Source organism: Carassius auratus, chromosome 23, assembly GCF_003368295.1.
Source record: "Carassius auratus strain Wakin chromosome 23, ASM336829v1, whole genome shotgun sequence".
Classification (NCBI taxonomy): Eukaryota; Metazoa; Chordata; class Actinopteri; order Cypriniformes; family Cyprinidae; genus Carassius; species Carassius auratus.
The window spans coordinates 14606894-14629008 of NC_039265.1; the positions used below are offsets into that span (position 1 = coordinate 14606894).

At 39.8% G+C, this 22115-nt stretch overlaps 1 protein-coding gene across 13 annotated transcripts in view; it reads left to right on the forward strand.

The window, feature by feature from the left end:
- Positions 1-22115, forward strand: part of camta1a (calmodulin binding transcription activator 1a) — a 356861-nt gene that overhangs the window by 268954 nt on the left and 65792 nt on the right. For all 13 annotated transcript variants that reach the window (XM_026199992.1, XM_026199980.1, XM_026199981.1 and 10 more), the window contains one exon: positions 20183-20254. In XM_026199992.1, coding sequence (XP_026055777.1) covers positions 20183-20254 — 72 coding nt within the window. The remainder of the gene's footprint in view (positions 1-20182; positions 20255-22115) is intronic.

The following is a 22115-nucleotide window of genomic DNA, read 5'->3' on the forward strand; positions in this document are numbered from 1 at the left end:
CTTTTCTCTCTACTTTTTTTTCCTTTTATTCCTTTTTGTGCTTCTCATTTCTCTGGCTTTTTCTGTTCCTGGAGTCTATGCTCACCCACTGTGGCACTCTCCCTACTCTTCTGGTTGGCTTCACCATGGCTTTTAATTAACACCCTCAGTCACAGTCAAGCAGGCTGCTTCCTAGAGCCCTCTGCTCACAGGGCATCCCACACCAGTATCTTACACACACATACACACACACCGTGGGCGAAGGGATGAGACGGGTCACACATTAAATGAGGAGCCGCTGGCTTGTGAAGCCAGTTTCAGTGGGTGCTATCATGCGAGTCCTCTTCTTCTCCCTCTCGCTCTCTCTTCCCTGTTGGCAGTGTTTCAGTAGGAGTCAGCAGTGGCTTTACTGGTCGTTATGTATGGGGAGAGTGATCAGGACTTTCAGGTGCTGAGAGCTGCTGCAGATGTGTGTGTGTGTGTGTTTGTCTCAGGGCTGATTCATGCTTTCGTCCTTGTGAACACATTTGATGTAATTATTCCCACTTGCCCACCTGTGGTAGGTGAGCTGCGCAGCTCATACTTTGTTTCCCAACAAACACATTCACGCTGTTTCACTGTTTGCGATAATGTCTCAGCCCACCTTTTAACTTATTTTTAAGAATCTGAGCTTGTTTCTTCTTCCCCCGTTCTCTTAGGTTGTTGTTTTGAGGATTAGCTGGTTCTTTGTAGGCAATGCATCTGTTTACATAAACATACTTCAGGTGATCGCAAGGTCAAAAAGTATCAGAGTGTTTCTGTTTTCTACGCTGAGCATATGTGGAAGGTAAATATTGTAAAATATTTAAATGTATTTACCAGCTATGAATATGCTGTGTTTGTGTTCTATAGGCTGTGAGAGTGTAACAGCAGTGGGGATTTTTAAGTGGTTCTTTCTGGAGGTTACATAGTTTGGCCAGTAGGTGGCGACAAGTGACTACCTTTAAATGAGTTATTGGATCATTCGTTCAACACACTGACTAGTTTAGAAACTAAATGAGTGTGACTCATTAAATCATTCAGTTAGCTGATTCCTTAAAAAAAGTCTTTAGAAGAAACTAAGTTATGAATGAGTCACTGAATCAGTCACTCAACTCAACTGTTTGAAATCGCTGATTCATCCTGAAATTAATCAAGTGACTAAGATAATTTAGTCATTTACTCTGATTCATTTAAATAATAATAATAAATAAATCATTCAGGAAAAAAACTTCTAGGTTCTAGTTTGTTGAAACTTTTCTACAATATAAGATACAAATTTTAACTTGGTGTCACAATTGGGCAGGGCTGTGATCACCTGCCTTTTTGAGTATCTGATTTATTAGCACACTTGTTTGAATAATATTGCCTAATGTCACATTATAAATTTGTCCTTATGAAATTGGCATTTTGTAGACGAGCATAGCATGTAATTGTGTTACTCGTAGTCTCTTGGCAAAACTGCACCTGTTAGAAACATTTTGTTCCTAACATATATTAATTTTGGTTGTTTAATATGAGGAATTTTTCAAACAGATTCACCACATGGATTCCTAGAAAAATTTACTTTAGATTTAGGTTAATGTGTGATGGTAAATTTCCACCCAGGTACAAGTTGGAACTACTTAGAAAATTGCAGTTGCTTATAAAATTATCAGCCACTGGCCAGTACTATTTTATTTTCTTGTCAAAGCGCATTATATCTGACCCTGAATACATTCCAATTTGTGGCTGAAAGCAAAATAAAATGTATCCAAATATTTAATAAACAAACAAGCAAAAGGCGCAGGGGATTTGTAGAATTTACTGACTGTATAATTCAGCTCAGGTCCGCTAAGCTTTTGTGTGATTTCTTAATATTTTTATTTTTATTTTTTTTCAAGAGCATCAGAGCTTTTCAGCTAACATTATTCTTAATAAATAATAATAATAATAATAATTCTTGTTTCAAAAATATCAAAGCTGTTTTGTTTTGTTTTGTTTTGGCTCTGTCTGTTTTGTCCTATTTGCTATTCTGCTTGGCTTGCACTGAGTTTAATTTAGATGCCGTCTTTGTAACGTCTGCTCTCACTGCGCTCCCCCTAGACTATCAACTGCCTACATAAATCTCACACTTCAATTAGACTTTACAGAGGGCAGAATGGCACAAACAGAGTGGAGCTGCAAAAGTAATGTACAGGAGATGGTCATTTCACCATGAGTGGCATTTTAGGCAGGCATTTGCTAGGATAGACTTCACTGTGAAACAGGCCTCCTACATAGCATTATAAAAGTGTAAAGAGGCTCCCATATGGGCTGGGAGAGGTGCTCAGAGATGAACACGGAGATGGACATTTACACATGCTTCTCAGTGGCCCCTGAAGTCATTGTGACTGTAATGGCAGATATCTTAACAATCTCACCACAGTAATGAGCTAGGGGGTGCAGCGGGCCCCAAACGGACTCAGCAGGAAAGGGAGGTGTTCAAGCTGTACTCATCATACTGTCACTCAGTAACAGCAGAATGAAACCGAAGGGTCACTGGCATTCACGACAGCCTATCTACTAATCACACACATGTGGCCGTGTGTATTTGTGTATGTGTGTATGTAAGAGCAAAAGGACTGCCAATTAGATTCAGTGGTGGGTGGACGCTAATGATGGCGGAGCTCTCTATCCCGCTGGGACTGATATGGAACAGCGCATTACACTGATGGGAAAACTATCTCTCTCTCTGTTTTGCGTTCTTTCCTCCACTCATACTCCCATCAGTATACTCACACTCCTCCTCCTTTTAGTTCTCGGTCTGTGTTTGGGGACTCATTAGAAAACACCACAAAGCAATATCCACTTGACCTTGTTAATTAATCAGCTGCGTCATGTTGCTAGTATAAAGCTGAGCTCCACGTAGGACACTTCCTGTTACAGTCCTTCCAGGCTTCCGGATTGGCTCTGCACTAATGTGGCTCCACCTTCCCTGGCTGGATCTCTTGCAAATGGGGCAAAATGGTAATTAGTCGGAAACCGACACAGTTGTTTAATTAATACATCAGGCGATATGAGTCGCTTCATGCCAGAGATATTAGCATGGTACATTCTGTTCTTTGATGCAGCTTTCGCCGTCAGCTCGTGTCTGCCGTCTGATTCCATGACCTGCTCTGTGGTCATTAGCAGAAATCCCCTTCTCTGTGGACGCAGTCACTGCCAGGGTCATCTCGCCCCATTCGCCCCACTAGACAGGCTAAGAGAGAAGCAGAAGCTCATCTCTGTTCAGAGGGCACTGCATGTAAATGGGCTGGAATGGCCACGCATACAGATGCCTTTCAGGCGGAGACTTAGACACAGAAACAGTAAATTGGCACAGGATGGCCGTTGGTGATATGTGTGTTTTGCTCCATACAGCGCATGGGGCATTATTTACAGCCTCTGGAGGCCTATGACTGCCAACATCAGGCCAGCTTAGAGAGGACGGATACTGAGAATGTTTTGCTAGCCATGTTGACAAAGAAACTTTGTTTCAGTATCTCTAGCTACAGTATATTCTCTCCTATTTAGATGCAATATACTTTACTCACCACTGTTTCAGCTAATAACCAATAAATATAAGTCTATACTACTAACTATGTTTAAAAAGATTTTTAAAAAATTATAATGTATGTATTACAAGTTGGTTACATATCAATATAATAATAATATGATTTTTTTAACAATTTAATCTTTTGTGATTATTTTTGACTGGAATAAAATATGTTTCCGTTGCTTGACTTGTTTGCTGTGTACAGAGACTATTTCATTACAGAGACTATTTTGTGTTTCACCTTCTTCAGTGGTATCTTTTAGCTAATTCAGATATTTTATTCAACATTCCAGATAATTGCATCATTTAGTGGGAAATAAATAGATTTAATGATTCAGTCTAAAAAAATAACTAAAAACTGCAATGAATGTTGTTTAGAAAAAAGCCCTGTTATCACAGCTAAACCAGGCCAGAAGCAATTGAATATGTAAGTTCCTTATTCAATTTAAAATATCAATAATACCTATAATCATTTTTCATGTTTATTTTGCTCTCATATCAGAAAGTAAGAATTTATTGTCACTTTAAAAGTTTTTTTAAGCATAAATAGTATTGCAATATCAAAACTAGCATCCTGAATCCTTCTATTGATACTTTATGTTATTATTATAGATTTTTCAGGATTTAATTTGAATGTCACAGTGAATGTAAACAACAATCAGGGACCACTGGCGATCTTTGCATCTAAAGTGGTTGAGAACTTGTCTGAAAATGGAAATGCTTAGGAAGCAGGATTTCTTTCTGATTTCCTTGATGTCATTTCATTTTTTTGTTTTGCAGGAGTTTCATACTCAAACATAAATTTTGCCAGAATAGACCATACCATATAAAACTCCCTCTTGTGGTCAGAAATAGTCACCGACACACTCAATTAACACACAATTTCCAATGCAAGTTGCAGCCTTCTTTTTCGTTGGGTATGAGTGTTTTTATTTGCATTTTAGTATTTGTTTTGCTTTGACTTTTTGCAGACCATAAGCCGTTGGTGGGGGCCAGCGATTGGTGGGGGGGCCACCATCATTGTTTTGACAGATTTAGTTACAGAAGCACCGAGATCAATTATTCAGTGGAGCCATGCATGGTTGCAGGATTAATGGTGCGTGTGGTGTATAAATCAAGCAGCAGTCTTGAACCACTTCAGGAGAGAGGAAACAGGAATGACGCTTGTGGAAAAGACATTAGCGTCCACATTCATTCTCTGAGCGAGCATTCCTAACCTTGAGACGGGACAGTTAGCGTGCTACCAGTCACAAATAAAGCCTGCCGTTTTCAAATGAAGCAAAGCTCTGATAACTAACACCTGCACTCTGTCACATTAGATCATCTGGAGTGCGGGAAGCGCACTGAAGGACGGAGGCGTCATATCATTCATGAGCAAGGATAAAGCGGGGCAGCCCATATCTGTAATTAGGGAAAGTAAACTGTTGAGGGGATTGAGCTCCAGAGATACTGAATGTCACATAACTCACTCCCTCCACTCCACCTCTTCTCTGTACCTCTGCACCCAACTTTGCTACTGTCTTTCTTAAATCTTTTATCGATGTCTGAATGTCTGTGAATTTCAGTTGTCACTGAGCTGATCGATGGAATTTTTTTTTTTTAATAATCACAGTCGAGGTGAAGCTCAAAGCACACCAAATTATAGCTTCTGTGAAATGGGTATCCATTTAAAGCCTTGAAAATCCATTAAAAGCAACTATTAAGATTAGAAAAATATGTATTTATTTAAAAAAAAAATATATATATATATATATATATATATATATATATATATTATATTTAAAAAAATTCATGTTTAAAATCCAGTGTCTTGTCCATAAACCTGACTAAATCTGGATATTCTGGTTTCTTCTATTTGTGTTGTTTTCATTTACTATTTATTTAGATTTCAAAATTCATGTTCAAATCCATTTTCTTGTACATAGGCCTGTCTAGATGTTGAAGTTATTGTTTTTTTCTACTTATGATTTCTTCTTTTTATTTATATAATTTTATGTTTTGTATATTGTATTTATTATTTTAAATACATGTTTTACATTTATTATATTCAAATACAGTATTTTGTCTATATGTCTGACTACATACGGATGTGATGGCTTCATTTTTATTGTTTATACATTGATGTTCTATCAAATATTTTTCAGTATAGTATATATTATCCAGTTATAAATAATAAGTAACCATTTGATTATATTATTTATTATATTATTTTATATTAGAGAAGGTTGCAGGCTTATGGCCAGGTGAAAGTTTGTGATGAGAATAGGGAAGCAATGATAGTGTAAGGGAGTGAGACAGAGAGCCAGGCTGTAAATTTAGGAGGACAGAGGGGGCTCCTGCCCAGGGCAGATAAACACAGGTTCCAGCCACCAGTCTCTGTGAGAGAGAGAACAGGCTCTGGTCCAGAACAGATGCACCACCAAGCCAGCTTACAAAACATCTCATATAAGTCAGCCAGACATGGGCCTCAGAAATGAAGTGTCACTTCTCATTCTCCTTGCCTTCTATCTTACACTCGCTCCTTTCGTTTTTGTCTCTCCTATGTCTCCCTCTTTCTTTCTCATAACACAGAATCTGTCTCCTTGTATCTTGGCTCCACTGTCCGCCTTTGTGTGTGTGTGTGTGTGTGTGTGTGTGTGTGTGTGTGTGTGTGTGTGTGTGTGTGTGTGTGTGTATTTCAACAAAAGATCACAAACTCCTCAAGTCTTTTCGGTTTTCTTTTATCTGAATAAAAAGTGGAATTCAGTCTGTAGAATACTAACTACTGTATTGTTAACATCACCAACACCCCCCCCCTCCCCACATTGAACATTTGAGTGTTTATTATTGTTGCATTTTCTTGACCTGTCTTCAGTATCTTGTGCACCACAATTTTCTAATAATTGCACAGATTCTTATTAGAATTGAGATCAGGCCCATTCACCGTTTTGTTCTTGAGCTGCTTCAGTGTTAATTAGGCTTGTGTTTTGGGAGTCAATTTGGACATGTTGCTCGGGTTAGTTAGGCCTGTATCTGTGCTGCTAGTTAATGGTGGACTGATCACGCTGTCTGTCACTCTGCGATAATATTAAGCTGTCCCAAACTGTTCCATGCCATCTGGATCCTGACTTTCCACCATGCTCCAAAATATAGCAGCTCCTCTCTGGCCCATTGGAGCTCTGATCAAGTGTGATATATAGCCATAAAATAAATGCTAGATTTAAAGTTAGATTTAGTGTAATGGCAATATAACATTTTACATTCCCATTTATTTATTTATTTATTTATTTATTTATTTATTTATTTATGTATTTGTATAATTTAAATTTTATATAATCAAAAGTAAGCAAAACAAATATGTTCCCATGCTCTTTATTTGTTGCCTATAACTATAACACAAACATATCAAATGTTATATCAGAAAGAATTTAGACGAGTGTTTGCCACTCTAGCATGTGTATAAAGCAGTGTACCTCCAGTTCCAGAGCAGGAAATGCGGTTTGGCCTGTACTGACCTCACCTGACCCCTCCGTCCCAACCTCCCCATCCCATCAGCCCTCCGCCGCCTCCAGCCTGAGTTTGCGCAAGGAAGATTAAGCTGCTCTGACGAAGCCGTGTTTACAAATATGCAGGCAGAGGAACAGGGCAAGCAACGCTGAGGAGGAATAGAATACAAATTGCTTTTTTTATCTCTCTCAGGGCCTGGGCTTGAGAAAATGCGTTTGCGATTGGTGTTCCTCTGCCTGTGAAGGATAAAGCCTCTGCTCTGTTTGGGTGCTGGTTAGCATTCATGCTCTCTCTCTCTCTCTCTCTCTCTGTACCTCCTGTTCTCTTCTCCTCCTTCATCCCAGGGTCTGATTTTCTGTCTGTTTCGCTGGTAATCAAGTAGTCTCTCCGCTCTCCTCTGATGTCTCGCTGACTCTGTCTCTCTCTTTTCTCTCTTTTTTGAAGAGACTCTTTATGATTAACAGTCTCTGTGAGCGGCTGTCTGCTCGTGCAGGAGCTGGCAGAAATGAAGAGAGCATATACATCAAGCTGGGAGATCTATAAAAGTGTGATAATCACTGCTAACACGATTATGCAGAGCTACAGATTATCCCTGGTTTATCCATATTCTTCTTCCCGTAAAAATGGGTGTGGCCATTTGTAAATAAAAGAGTATGGCTTCTGCTCTCATTTCTGGTCAAATTCAGCTATTTTTGCTGCTTGATATTGAAAATTGGTCTGTCTTATCATATTATTAGAATGTATTAATTATGAACACACTGGTTTATAATACAGACAGTTTTGCTGTTTACTGCACATTGTTATTCTTCTCATTATTTCCCTATAGCAGCTAATGAACCAAAGTCTTGCCCATAGGCTTACTTCAGTGATGGAGAAAAAGGTGGATAAAGTCACACTCCAAAGTTCCATTTGTGTGTTTCACATGCCCTGGTAATGGCTTGCATTTTTCAAAACCTAAAGGGATTGTCCACCCAAAAGTTCTATCATCATGTATTCACCCTCATGTCATTTCAAATCTGTATGAGTTTTCTGTGGGACACAGAAGAAATAATTTGAAGAGTGTTGGTAACCAATTAGTTTTGGTAATCATTGACTTGAAAATATCTCAGAAAGTATTTTCTGTGATGTTCCTCAAAAGAAAGAAAGTAAATGATGACAGAATTCTCATTTTTGATTGAACCTTTTCTGTAAATATGGGTTGCTATAAACCCATGTGACTTTCACAGATTCCCCTGGTTTCTATTTTCTGAATCTATATGTTAACTTTCTAAATATTTCCTTGATTTCATCTGATGAAAACCTACAGCATGCAGACCCTTAAGTCGTTGTTCTCTTTTATTTAAAAAGTTGAAGGAACTATTTTATGTGGCTTTTTTGTGTTTGAAAATATGCTTAAAATATGTCTATGTATTTTGTTCAAATTTTAAAGCCACCTTGTGTAACTTCACTGAAAGCAATCATATATATTCAGACATATTCAAATGTTCTCACAGTTAAATCTGGCACTTTGTATTTGGCACAAATAACAACATACATTTTATATCATATAGATTTGAAATATATTTGATCAACTTTTATGGCCCTTTAAGTGGTTTTCTTCTTCATTCCCATTCACTTCCTTTGGATGGAAAACAACAACCAAGAAAACATTTTCTTTATTATTCTAAAGATTAAGGAAAGCCATATGGATGCGGGTGAATTATTCCTTTAAGTTTCTTGTAGCATGGGTTAAACGGTTTAACCCACTTTCCATATTTTGACACAGTCGACTCATTGTGTTTGTCTGCTCAGCGTTTGTTGTGAGCATTTGAAGCTGTTCAAAAAGCATGCGAGCCGTTTCCCCAGGGAGCAAAGCTTTGTGCATAAATATTTAGCACAAATGGAAATAAAACAAAGCGGCACACGTCTTATAATGTTATTCATGCAAACCAGCCTCTGATTCACATTCAGAAGTCTAATATTACTGCGTCGAACCACTGTACGAACCACTCGCTCTCTCAGATCTCGAATTCTGATAGATCCAGAAACTTCAGCACGCTGAAAAACATCAACTGTTTTCAGATAACCCCTGGCCTTTAACCCCCACAGGAGAGATTGACCGTCATTTTGCCTTTCTATTAGCTTCCACAATGAAACCCAGAACTCCATGAATAATGGGCTACTATGGCTGATGGAGACATAGATTCATTATTTAGCACGCCGGTAGGGTTCGGCCCGCCACAGGCAGGGATCAGGAGGAGGTAGAGGAGAGAATGGGATCTCAGACAGGGTGAGGGTGTGAATGGAGAAAGAGGAGAGACGATTCCCCCGTACTTCAAAGTTTTTTTTTTTTCAGTGGGTTGAAGGGGAATTATCTCTCAATACCCGTGATATTTTTGACAAGGAACGGCATGCCGAAGCCCTTTTCTCTTCATATTTAAGAGATAAACCCGCTTCAAAGCTTTCATGAAAGTTTCTGTAATTGTTATATTAGACATCAACAATCCCTCCCTTCGGGCAGCTAATCTCTCATTTAAACTTTCTATCCTTTTGACTCCAGCATGTAAGAGTCTCTCCTCAATTTGGCCTCACTGTTTGAGATTCATCTACTATCCTTCATAGACGCAAATAACCGAGCTATGCGGAGGCCCGCATTCCTTGTGTTAGCAGCTCATGCATCACCAGCCCTCTCTGACAGAGAGAAATATGCCATTTATTTTTGTTTCACCCTGATAAAGGAAGACACAGAGAAGAAGAACAAAGGGAAACAGCTGCCTGTTGCACAGGGTCCTTCGTGAATCATGATTCTGTCCGCAGAACTCTGGCCAGGCTTCAGGCCTGAAGTCACTTTGTCAGACAGCAGGACTTAATGGGCTATTACGGTACCCTTACATTGTGACACAGAGAGACTCTTAGTAATGATGGCTCTATACGCTCTGAGCCTGCTCAGCCTGAGGGCTGATTGGGGTTTGGATGTGTAAAAGCACTTTTAGACAGCGTATGTTCGTCTTGTCTGGATACCACCTTCGCTTTCTGTCTGCTAATGATGTAATAGATCAGCAATCAACAGTCACTCTCTCTCTCTACCTGTCTTGCACAGTAGTAGATAAGCAGTCAGTTGCCTTCGATTAACCTGGAGTAAAGTATCTTACTTGTAGACACAGTGGTAGTTCATGGATCAAATTTGGGGTTTAGAACGCTTAAACTTGCAGTAACCTAAAAAATGTGAATGTATAAAAGGAATAGATCATCTGCTGATTTTAAATCTCATACTCTCTTTCTGTTCGCTCCAGGTTTGATGTCATAGGTTCTTGTGGGAAGCCTGTCAAATCTGTCATTAAATTGAATCAGAACTGTGAGTTACAGAGAAAGGGAGGGGTTTTATTGAAGAACGTTATCATGTTTTTTTGTTTCTGTTGTTGTTTTGAACATCACCAGTCCCCACTGTAAATATGTAATATATCCTTATATGTAATATAAGCCTCCTTCATGTTCCCCAGAAAAAAATACAAATTCAAACAGGTTTGGAAAAGCATGATGGTGCACATAATTGAAATTCTGGGAATTTTAATTTAAACTACCCGTTTAACCACTAACCATACACATACTTCTGTTGGTCGCCGTTGTCCTTGATGAATCGAGAGCACTGGGTTGTTCAGTATTCCACAGATGCTCGTCACATGTGAGAGTATACCGGGGTTTTAGTGTGTAGAGGAGCAGAGGAGCATGAGGCCTTTGCGACCCCACCATCCCATTACCTCAGCCTGCTCTGGCAGGGCTTTAACCTTGGCAGGCAGGCTGGAGGAGAGAGGGTAATTCTAACCTTAAAAACCTGCTGATTAAAGCTAGTTTTGTGGAATTCGATTCCACTTAATGCCTTTGGCCCTGAGCCCAGAGGCCTGGCATTAACATCAACAGACACTGTGTCTTCTGCCTTAGAGATGTGCACACGCACACACGCACGCACATTTGTTGTACTGTCATGAGTGTGGGTAGTACGCACACTATTCCTCCTCCTTATCTCTCTTTCACTCTCTCTCACTGCATGCAATGATATTGGACAGCCTTAGTTGTACAATATTTCCTCTGTGTTATTGTTTTGTTTGTGATATTGATGTATGGCTCTGTTTACTTGTCCAGCTCGAGTAATTAATTCCCCCTTTCGGGGTCTGTGTATAAATTGTTTTTGTTTATTTACAATGTGCAAGGTATTTTTAGAAACCAAATTACCATAAGGCATTCTTTTTATGTGTCAGCGGTATTGTTCGGTGATGATTATGGTCTCCTTAGCTTCTTTTCGTTTCACACAGCTGAAGTTTGAGATGCCGCAGCAGAGGTGGCTAAACTCAAGAAGATGATACTGTTTACTAGAGATGATATTGCTAATGTAATGGTATGATACTAGTAGGACTGTGCATCATTCAGAACTGAATTTAGAATTTAGAATTCAATTTAATTTAAAGTTCAGTCAGAAAATTCTAACTCAAATCTCAATCTATATTTATTTACATGCCTTTAGCAAGGTAATATAATTTATATAAATACAGGATTTGTCAAAACATAATTTGAATGATAGCTTGCCAAAAAAAAAAAATGTGTAAAAGTATACATTAAAAAAAAAAAGTTTAATAGGCACGACAGGTAGATTTTATAATTTATGTATAACTCTTTATATTTAATAAATTAACTTTCCATAGGGCACAATTTGGGACATGGCCTCACAGAAAAGATCCATAAAAATGTATTGTGCTCAATGTATAGTGTTAATTAATATTAAGATTTTTTTATTTATATATGTATATATATATATATATATATATATATATATATATATATATATATATATTTATTTATATAAAATATAATACAAAGCTTGATCTTCTAAATGAAATGGTGACTCTGTAGTAGATCTGCTGGCACAGACATACTTGTGAGGGTTTGCATGTCATGTATGCACAAACACATAGTTATCCATATCTGTTCAGATTTGCTGAAAGAAGAGTAAGGCATGACAAATGTACATGTTCAAGTGATTGGTAATAGATTTGTCTTGATTATCTACAAGGTCTCGGCTCACTATATCACTCTACGAGGTAATTCATCAAGTTGTCGCCAATGCGCTCTCAAATTGTATGATTGAGTATTCCCAACTGGATTCACTGTCTGATAAATTATTCCTTGTGTAGCGAGTGGTAAGACAAAACTCTATCAAGGTTAGCATGGGATTCGGTATAGCTGCTATACCAGACTAGACAAACACTCTGCAGTGTCTGGTTTCCCTCAGAGGCTTATGGGGCTCAATCAGGGTAGGCATGATATTTAATTTGACACAAATGAAAATGAGGCTGTGAGGTATAGAATATGAGTCTGCTTAATAAGGCAAGATACTACAGACAAAATGTTGCCAGTATTTTCTAATGTATTAGGCAGTATAAAGAGATTTCTGAAATCCACAATATGGAAAACTTCAACTCTAATGTAAAAAAAAAAAATGAAAAGTAAGTTTTGAACCTGGTTTTATCCAATTCTCACATTTCAGGTCTGGAAATATATGAAAAATAGTGGCTCAATTTCATATTTAAGCATAACATTTCGGAAGACTACAAAAGAAGTGTCTTAATGCAATTTCTGTTGGTTAAAATGTTTACCCTATTCACCTGTATTGTCTGAGATTGCACTCTTGAATACTGTGCACCGTATTGAACGGACTGCATGTTTTTTTCCTTGCAGGCTCATTTTCATTCGCATCACATTAAACAGCATCTACCCTGATGAAGTTCATTGAGAGCATCCAGAATCACAATCACACACATCGTCACATCATAAAACAGCTTAAAACATACTTAAGAGGCCATGGTCTGATTAAGAGTGCCTTAACACATCATTATGGCCTAATGAGAGAGTCTCACATCTTTGACAGGTTGGACACCTTGCATTCATTGCCTGCCCAGCTGCCTTGACTGATGGCATGGTGCAAGTGCTATGACAACATTTTTGACGAGGTTTAAATTATTATTATTTTTTTTTTCTGGCATTTAGTAGCAAATAAACTAAATGTCCTTCAGCAGAACCATATATTAGTGGTACTTAGTATCAGTAATTATTACATTTGAAGAAAGAAATTCTGATCAGGATGTTTATACACATTTTTCACTGTGGTCATTTCATCTCAAGTGGTCCAGTGAAGGTTGTTGAGCATTTTTATTTTAAAAATAAAAGAAATCTCACTATAGATCACTTAATTAAGCAACTATCTTTATCATTTTTAGACCAATTGACATGGACTGACCTCACTATTTTTTATCCCAAATGGCCCATTTCACAACAAAATCTCATCTATGGTCTGTTTTAGATGTGCATTGAGAACAGTTTGTAATTTGTAGTCTTGCTGTTGCTTCAAATGATGAGTAAGTCAGATTGAGAAATGGAGAGAAGTCCTGCATGATTGTGGGAATATAATTATGCCTTAATTGCTTGCCATTTGATGTGCTGTCATTTGTCACAGCCCACAGACAGCAAATAATGGCTTCTGTCATTGTCAGTTTGTCACATTGCCACGCAGCATTGAGAGAGAATCAGCAAAGAGCTGAATGATATTTGTCCTGAATTACTGATAAGCTAGTCTCCATTAAAGGTTTATGGTTTTCTCATTTGCTTTGTTGTGTGTATTATATCAAATGTTTTGGGAGGATGCGAAATGGTCAGCCTACCTTTTTCTGGTTAGTTTGTGTGTGAATGTATTTAATAATTTACAAATATGCCTGTTCAGAAACCTACTGACAGAAGACCAATAAATAGAGTCTGCCTGGGGCTGATATATTTGCTCTCTAGTCCACACAGTGGGAGGAGAGCAATTTGAGTAGGAAGAAGAGTAAATTAATAAATAAATATAACAGAAAAATTGAAAAAATATAATGTGTCTGGAAAATAGTTGCAAAAATATTTAGTTATTTATTTGTTTGTTTTTGCTTCTAGTATCAAATCATTAGCTTTGCATCATGCTAACAACAAAATCGATTCAGGAGTTGAGCCTTCCTGTTTTGCATGGAACAAAAAGTTGCTGCCGATCTAAATCACTCCAAATCATTTATATTTGAGGTTCAGTCAATGTCAGAAAGCAGCTGCCTATGTAGGCAACAGACAGCCAACTCGATTTTGTAACAAAGCTATATTGTTGTGTATGTGTGTAAGCTCTGACAGTATGTGTGTAGCCAATGGACGGTTTACATTGATTTCCGTATCAGCTCTGACAGGTGCTACAGTCTGACACGGCCCAGGCATCTTGTTTATGCCTGCTGAACACTTTGTGTATTTCTTAAACTGAGTAAACAGAAGCTGCCTGGGGCTAATTTATTCACTCTCCAGTCCGCACAGTGGGATGAACAGTAAGGAACCGCACCTGTCAATACTGCGGAACAGACGCTCGCAGTGCTCTGCCTGGTACATATAGCAGACATCCACATACAGACGTTATCTGTCAGATGGAGATGGCGAAATGTGTTCTTGTATGTTTGGATCCAGAGCTGGATGGATGCCCTGCATAGAAAAGTAGTGGCGATTGATGGACGTTTTGAAATGGTTCTCCTACCTACTCTGAGAAACCACCCTTGGTAGAAAGCTTTCCAGATATCTCCTCTGTCTGTCTGCCCCTATCAGATTAGCAGAAGAGTAAGATGGAACCGGTAAGAGACTCTAGACCTCAATGCTCTGCTGACTATAGTGTTTGTTTGCTCATGAGTGTCTGAGTGCATTGACACGGCCAGGGAATCTGTCAGCACAAAAACACACACGCTTGTTTGTTTTATGCTGCTGCTGGTTATAGAAAGACAGAAAAAGACAGACTTAGGTTGAATGTTCTGAATGGAATACTGTTTTACTGCTAAATTAATACTGTATAAAATGTATTTTACCTGCTACAGTACATGGCTGTCACATGACCTCACTATACTGAATGTTTAATTCAGCAATTTGTATAATGTTATCATCAAATAAAAATGGTAATATATAGGGGTGCTCCGATCACGATCGGCCGATCGTTATGCGCATCTCGTCAGTGAAGCCGGTTCTCTAATCAGAGGTAAAATCCATCAGGTGCGGAGCACCCCTAGTAATATTTTAAATAGATTTTTAAAATCCATTTTTGTGGGGAAAAATATAAGCACTATATACACTACCATTCAAAAATATGGTTTGATAAGATGTTTTTGAAATAAGTCACTCATGATTATTTATTTAATTAAAAAATACAGTAAAAACAGGAATATTATACAAAATTAGTACAATTTAAAATAGCTGTTTTATATTACTATATGTTTTAAAATGTAATTTATTCCTATGGCAAAACTAATTTTCAGCAGCTATAACTCCAGATCTCAGAGTCACATGATCCTTCAGAAATCATTCTAATATGCTGATTTGTTGCTCATTTCTTATTTTTATCAATGTTGAAAACAGTTGCCTTGATCATAATCTTCCTGACCCCTAACTTTTGAATGGTAATGTGTCTTAACTTGGCAATCTGATCAAACAAGTTACTAAAAATATGTAAAAATTGTGGCAGATATTAATCGGTTTATAGTTCATTCATCAATCATCACACAAGATATGGAAGGTTAATTGGGAGCTTTGTATTTTAGGATACACTGTTCTGTGCAGTATGCTCTGTGTGTACTGCTCCTTTTGGTAAATGTTGTAGGTCATCTGGAGATTCTGTGCATATAGAAAATTGGCACACTGTGAATGTCTCAAGGTCACATATTTAACCATGGTTCCCCGAAGGGAAGGAGCTCTGGACTTGAGTATGGTCTCAACAATCTCAGTTGATAGACAGGATGCTATGAGCTTTGCCACACCCACAACTTCCATAACTCTGGGCAGGGATGAAGAATGGTGTACCACTTCTGGGTGTAGGCTCCATTCCACGGGCTTCAGCCCCTGCCTCGACTGGATGTCTGCAACCTGATTGAGATGCCCAGGGATGTAGATGCTCTTAGTTAGAGGAATTTTCCCTGAGCTCACAGGAGGATCTGGTGCACCAGTCTGTAAAGGGGGCGCGATGTGTTGTCTGTCCGGGCAAGCACATGATGTCCCCTTAGGTCTCGAAGGAAATGTTTTAGAGCTCAAAACAGTTGATGTGCCACATGAGATGATGACCTTCCAACAGACACATTATGACCATTCCCCAGCCTGTGAAGGAGGCGTCTGTCTTTAGCATTACATGGTGACAAGGAGCACCCAGCGACAGACCTTGAGACAGGAACCAATGTTCTTCCACATATCTAAGGCACATAAGCATCGCCGCGTGACCTTGATCGTGCGAAGCGGGTTCCCCCTCAGGGAAAACCCCTTGGTTCTGAGCCACTACTGCAAGGGTCTCATGTACGGCAGGCCAAAAGGTGTTACATTTGACGCAGCTTCCATCAGACCCATCAGAAACTGAAACTGTTTGACTGTGAGTGACTGGCCTCACGTTCGTGAGAATTGCTTCAATATGAGCAGGAGACAACTGTGCCTGCATTGCTGTAAAAACCCACACCACGCCCAGATAAGTGGTTCTCTGTAGTGGACAAATCACACTTTTCTTGACATTTAGCCGTAACCTCAGCTCCTTCATACGGGAAAAGATGACATCTCAATGCCAAGCTACCATCTGCCCTGCCTCAGCTAATATCAACCAATCATCGACTGAGTATGTGGATGCCCAGGAGTTGCAACTGAGCCAGGGCAGCATTCATACAATTCGTGAAAGTGCAGGGTGAGAGTGACAGGTCGAAGGGAAGACCCTGATATTGGTATGCTTCGCCCAAAGGAAACCTCAGAGACCTCCTGTATTTAGGAAGGATGGATACATGGAAGTATGCATCCTTGAGATCTATTGTGACAAAGTAGTCCTCTGACCTAATTTGAGACACTATCTGTTTAATAGTGAGAATCTAGAACCGAAACAGTTTGACAGCGCAGTTCTGTAGATACAGATCTATGATCTGACGCAAATGCCATCCTTCTTCGGAATGATGAAGTAATGGCTGTAAAACCCTGATACTCTCTAGAGAGGAGAGAGTTCTATGGCCTTATCCCTAAAGAGAGATCCTACTTCTTGTTCCAATAACGGAGACTGCTCGGGGCCCACTAATGTAGGAATAACCCAGTTGAAGCGAGGAGTAAGAGAAACAAACTGAACTCTGCACCTGTCTCTAAAGTGTGTAGGACCCATTGTAAGACATTTGGCAAAAGCTTTCACGCTGTCAGACTAAAGGAACGCTGTCACTAGAGGAGCCACTTTGGTGCCCTTAAGTGGTTGACTGGCAGGAAACAACTGACCGGACTGCTCTAGCATCCTCATCTGAGGAGTCGAGCTTTCCTGTGCCGTACCGTCACTAGATCGACATCTGGGAAATTTGCTCATGGGAACCCACTGAACCCTGAAGTATCAGTGAAGCTCCCTGAGGACACTGAGGAGGATCGGACACTGTATACTGAGGTGTGTACCTCTCCTCCCCAGGGTGGGCTGCCCTCAGGGTCCTGTCAGTGGAATTGTCAGGACAACTTGGCTGAGGTCCTCCTGGACATAATAATAGTTTGAAGATCCATTTTATGGTTTAAGTAACCCAACCAAGACTGCCACCCACTCCCCTGATTTTTCTGCCGGGGGGTACAGGTCACAACACTCTGCTTCTGTGTCTAGCGGTTTGAGCTATACAGCTGCGACTGTTCCCACTTAGCAGCCCCAAAGACCCTGGGGGCGGCAAGGGAGGAAATGCTGTAGCTTGCTCTTTTGCCTCCTGATTCCTCTCGACTCCAGCATCAACTGCGCCGCCAAAGAGGCCAGAAGGTGATAGTGGGGCATCTGAGGGAAGTCAGTGCTGCCATGGAATGGCTGATGGCTCTGGCCGTTTCCTTGGTGGCTCGAAGCAACAGGTGTGTGGCCTGTCGTAGTTCTATAGTCCAGGTCTTTTAGCAGGTCGGCCAGGTAAGCCTGCAACACCCCCGCAGTGTGTCTGACCTGCTGCCAACTTTCCCAACCAGGCTGAATGTCAGTTTTACTGGCCTAGTGGTAAGCTTTGGGTCCTTCACATATGATGCTGGGGATGGGGGAGAGATGCAGTGTCTGAGCCACTGCCGGCATCACTCCATATCCCTTCTCATTCAGCCCTTCAATGTCAGAGTAATTGGAGACTTTAGGTCTGAAGAGCCGGGATGAATATGGTTTATCCCACCATCTCGTGACTTCTGAATGGAGATCAGGGAAAAATGGAAGGCCCCTTCATGAAGGCTGTGATCTAGCTTAAAGGAAGCACTCATACAGCTTGCTCTTGGGATGACATCCTGTTTTTAGGCTGGCAATTCAATGTTCAGTTTGGCTACAGCATGAGTCACAACCTCCACAAGCTCCTCAAATGTGAAGGACTGCGGTGGTGAGTCTGCAGTCTCCTCTGTGTGTACACTCATCACATCAACCTCCTTGGAGGAAGATAGATGAGGCTTGATCTTGGACTTTAAGAGAATCCCCCCTGCACTCCCCCCACTCACCATCATGAAATGCACTGTGGCTGCAGTGGAGTCATTCAGATTCCTGGGAACCACCATCTCTCAGGACCTGAAGTGTGACAATCACATTGGCTCCATTATGAAAAAGGCCCAACAAAGGTTGTACTTCCTTCACCAGCTGAGGAAGTTTAACCTGCCACAGGAGCTGCTGAAACAGTTCTACTCTGCCATCATTGAGTCTGTTATGTGCACTTCAATAACTGTCTGGTTTGGTTCAGCTATAAAATCAGACATCAGAAGACTACAGAGAGCGGTTCGGACAGCTGAAAGGATTATTCGTGCTCGCCTGCCCATTCTTCAAGAACTGTATACTGTACATCCAGAATGAGGAAAAGGGCTCAGAAAATCACTCTGGATCCCTCACATCCAAGTTACCCCATCTTTGAACTTTTGCCATCTGGCCGGCGACTCAGAGCCGCAAATACCAGAACAGTCAGGCACAAGAACAGTTTCTTTCCCCAGGCAATCTACCTCATGAACTGTTAAATGTTCCCCACTTATGCAATAAAATGTGTTATATCCTTATATTTATTCGTTACTCCTCCATCCTAGTCCATCTCTGCATCTTACTCAATCATATTCCATTATCATTTATAGCACAATTGTTTATACACTTATTTATTTGCCTAATTTGTATTTATTTATTTATTTTTTGTCTGTGTGTTGTTGTCTCTGTTTACTGGAAGCTTATGTCACTAAAACCAATTCTTTGTATGCGCAAGCATACTTGGCAATAAAGCTCTTTCTGATTCTGATTCTCTTACTGACCAGATGAGAGTGAGTTTCTCCTGCCTATTTGTTTTCTCTCAAGGTTTTATCCTCCTCCTATCTATACCATGTTAGAAACTGTCAAGGCATTGATGTTTTGTAGAACTGTATTGTGAAGAGTGCTACAGAAATACATATACCATAAATTGAACTATACAGTAGTTTTCATTTGCACTTTGATTGGAAACTTTGGTTTAGTCTTGCACAGCCAACAATGTACGGACATAGAATAAACAGTTTGTACAGTATAAAAACCATTACGCCTATGGGATGTCCCCACTTTTCACAAAAACAAACGTGTGTGTGTGTGTTTGTGTGAATGCACCAAGACTGCTTTGTTTTCCAATTCTCCGCAGGTAAATAAATATTCCCTGTGTGCACTGTAGAGGAGCCGCAACCATAGAAATTGATATTTGATTTATTCCAGAAAGAGCCAAGCTCTTTGGCTTGAGTGCTTGCAAACAATATGTTTGGGTGGAGAGCCGGCACCCAGCAACAGCACAGCATCACAGACATCTTCTCAAAATCACATGACTCATTCCAGCCCTGGCAGACCTCTGAGTGTCCTGTCCACTCCCACATGGGCGAGTGTCGTTCCTTAACCTGTATGGGTCACTAATGCCATCAATGTTGCTGTTCATTTCTGATACTTTTGTATAAACTATAAATATATAGATAAGTATTTTGTAGGTTTTTATTGTTGTTGTTGTATTTAGAGTAGTAAGACATTTTCTATTCAAGTCTAACACTGCGACAGACTCTCATACAGCCTTCCATAAACTTGCTTTTTAAACTTAGCCAATGTGTTCTCTACTAACCATGTGTTTCTGTGTGTGCTTCTTTCCCCAGTGTCTGTATGGGTGTTACGTCCACTCCTCCATCATCCCCACCTTCCACCGCAGGTGCTACTGGCTTTTACAGGTAAGACTGCCAGAGACTTGGACACCTATTGGGAACTAAGTTACCTATTGTTGTTTTTCTGGAGCCATCATATATTGTCTTCTTCCCTTCTTCATTTGGAGTTAAGCAGCACACCTTCAAGTGTTATTCAGCTGTAACGGTGACAGGCAGGGAGATTAAATGTAACCCCTCAGCCTGCTGAAGCCTGAGCTCACCGACTGATCAAAGCTAACCTCGAAACTACAGCCAAGCTCATGGAGAGGTCTAGGGAGGAATAGCATGCAGATGAAGCCTTTAGAAGTGCACAGAAGATAGATATTCATGCTTTTAGGACATATACTAGGGATGGACTCAAAAGTGACAGCAACCATCAATCATGAAACGCAACAGTTTCCCAACTTTTTTTCAAACTAAAAACATTTCACACTGATCAGAAAGCTATTTGAGTCAATAATGTGGATTAGTATTACATTTTTAATTAAAAAGCAAGCAGAAACTATATGTGTCAAATTACTAGCCAAAGATTTCAAACAATAAATTTAAACAATTTTGCTTAGCAGTCACTAATTAATGTTAAAAACACTGTTTTCTAGGGGTTACTATGGTACAAAATGTTCTTAATTGGAATAACATTAGTGATTCTGCAGAATCTTATTACAGGCTTTGAAAAGGGGAAATTAAAAGCTTGTGAAGCAACATTTCCATTTTCTCAGAAATATTATTCTCAGACTCTCCCCGTGTTTTCTCAGTATCCTCTGAGCTGACTCATGTTCTGCTTCACTGCTGCTTCAGGTGCTCAGTTTCTGTGACCAGGATAGAGCAGGTTGTTTCAGCATGACTTTGTCTTACACATATGGTATCAGTCTACGGGGCTTGGCAGCACCCTCACTATGTCCCAGTAGTCTCAGCTTCAGATGGACTTTTTATAGTTTCTTAATAATAAATTCTTGAGCACCGAATAAGCATGTTTAAAATATTTCTGAAGGATCATGTGACACTGAATTCTAAAGTAATGGCTGCTGAAAATTCAGCTTTGCCATCACAGGGAAAAATTACCTTTTAAAATATGTATGTTCAAATATAAATTGAATTTTAAATTGTGACAATGTTTCATAATATTACTGTTATTTGATCAAATAAATGCATCTTTGGTGAGCATATAGGTAATTATTTAAAAAGCATTTTGAAAAATCCTACCAACCCCAAACGTTTGAGTATAAGTGTAAATATAGAACTCATGTTGATCATTTTACATGTGTGTGGGCCTCTATTCTGGCACCTAAACCAGATTAAGATGCCAATGTGGACCAGACCTTTTGTTTTTGTCAGAATTATGTCTATGCAACACTTTTGTCCCAAAGTGCAGATTCACAAAGGTTGCATGGCCGCTAAAAATGCACATAACCCAATCCAAGCACAGTCAAGCCTCAATAGATGACACAAAACTACATTTTCAGGGAATGTGATCACAGAGAGAGAGCGAAAGAAGAGGGAAATGTACAGAGAGCAAAGAGACTGCAAGTGTGGCTGTCTTTTTATCCAGTCCAGATCTTCTTTATTGAGAAAAGTCTCAGTAATAAGACAGGGGAGGAGAGGAGGTAATGAGAATAGAAGCCTATGAGGAATCTCGGCACTCCTTCCATCTAAAACACTTTTCCCTCAGATAGTGCCTCATTCTTCCAGGCATGTCTCGGTGGTATTGCACAGCTCTGCTCTTCTCGATCTGCATAACGTCAGAGATCTGCTGAGGGGACGTATTATTGCCGTTTACCCAGAATGCTTTGCACCTCGTTGGCCCTTCTGAAAAGTTCTCACTAATGCAGAATAGGCTGTCTGGGAGAGGGAATGGCTGTTTAGAGATTTGAGGTGTTAAGGGCATATT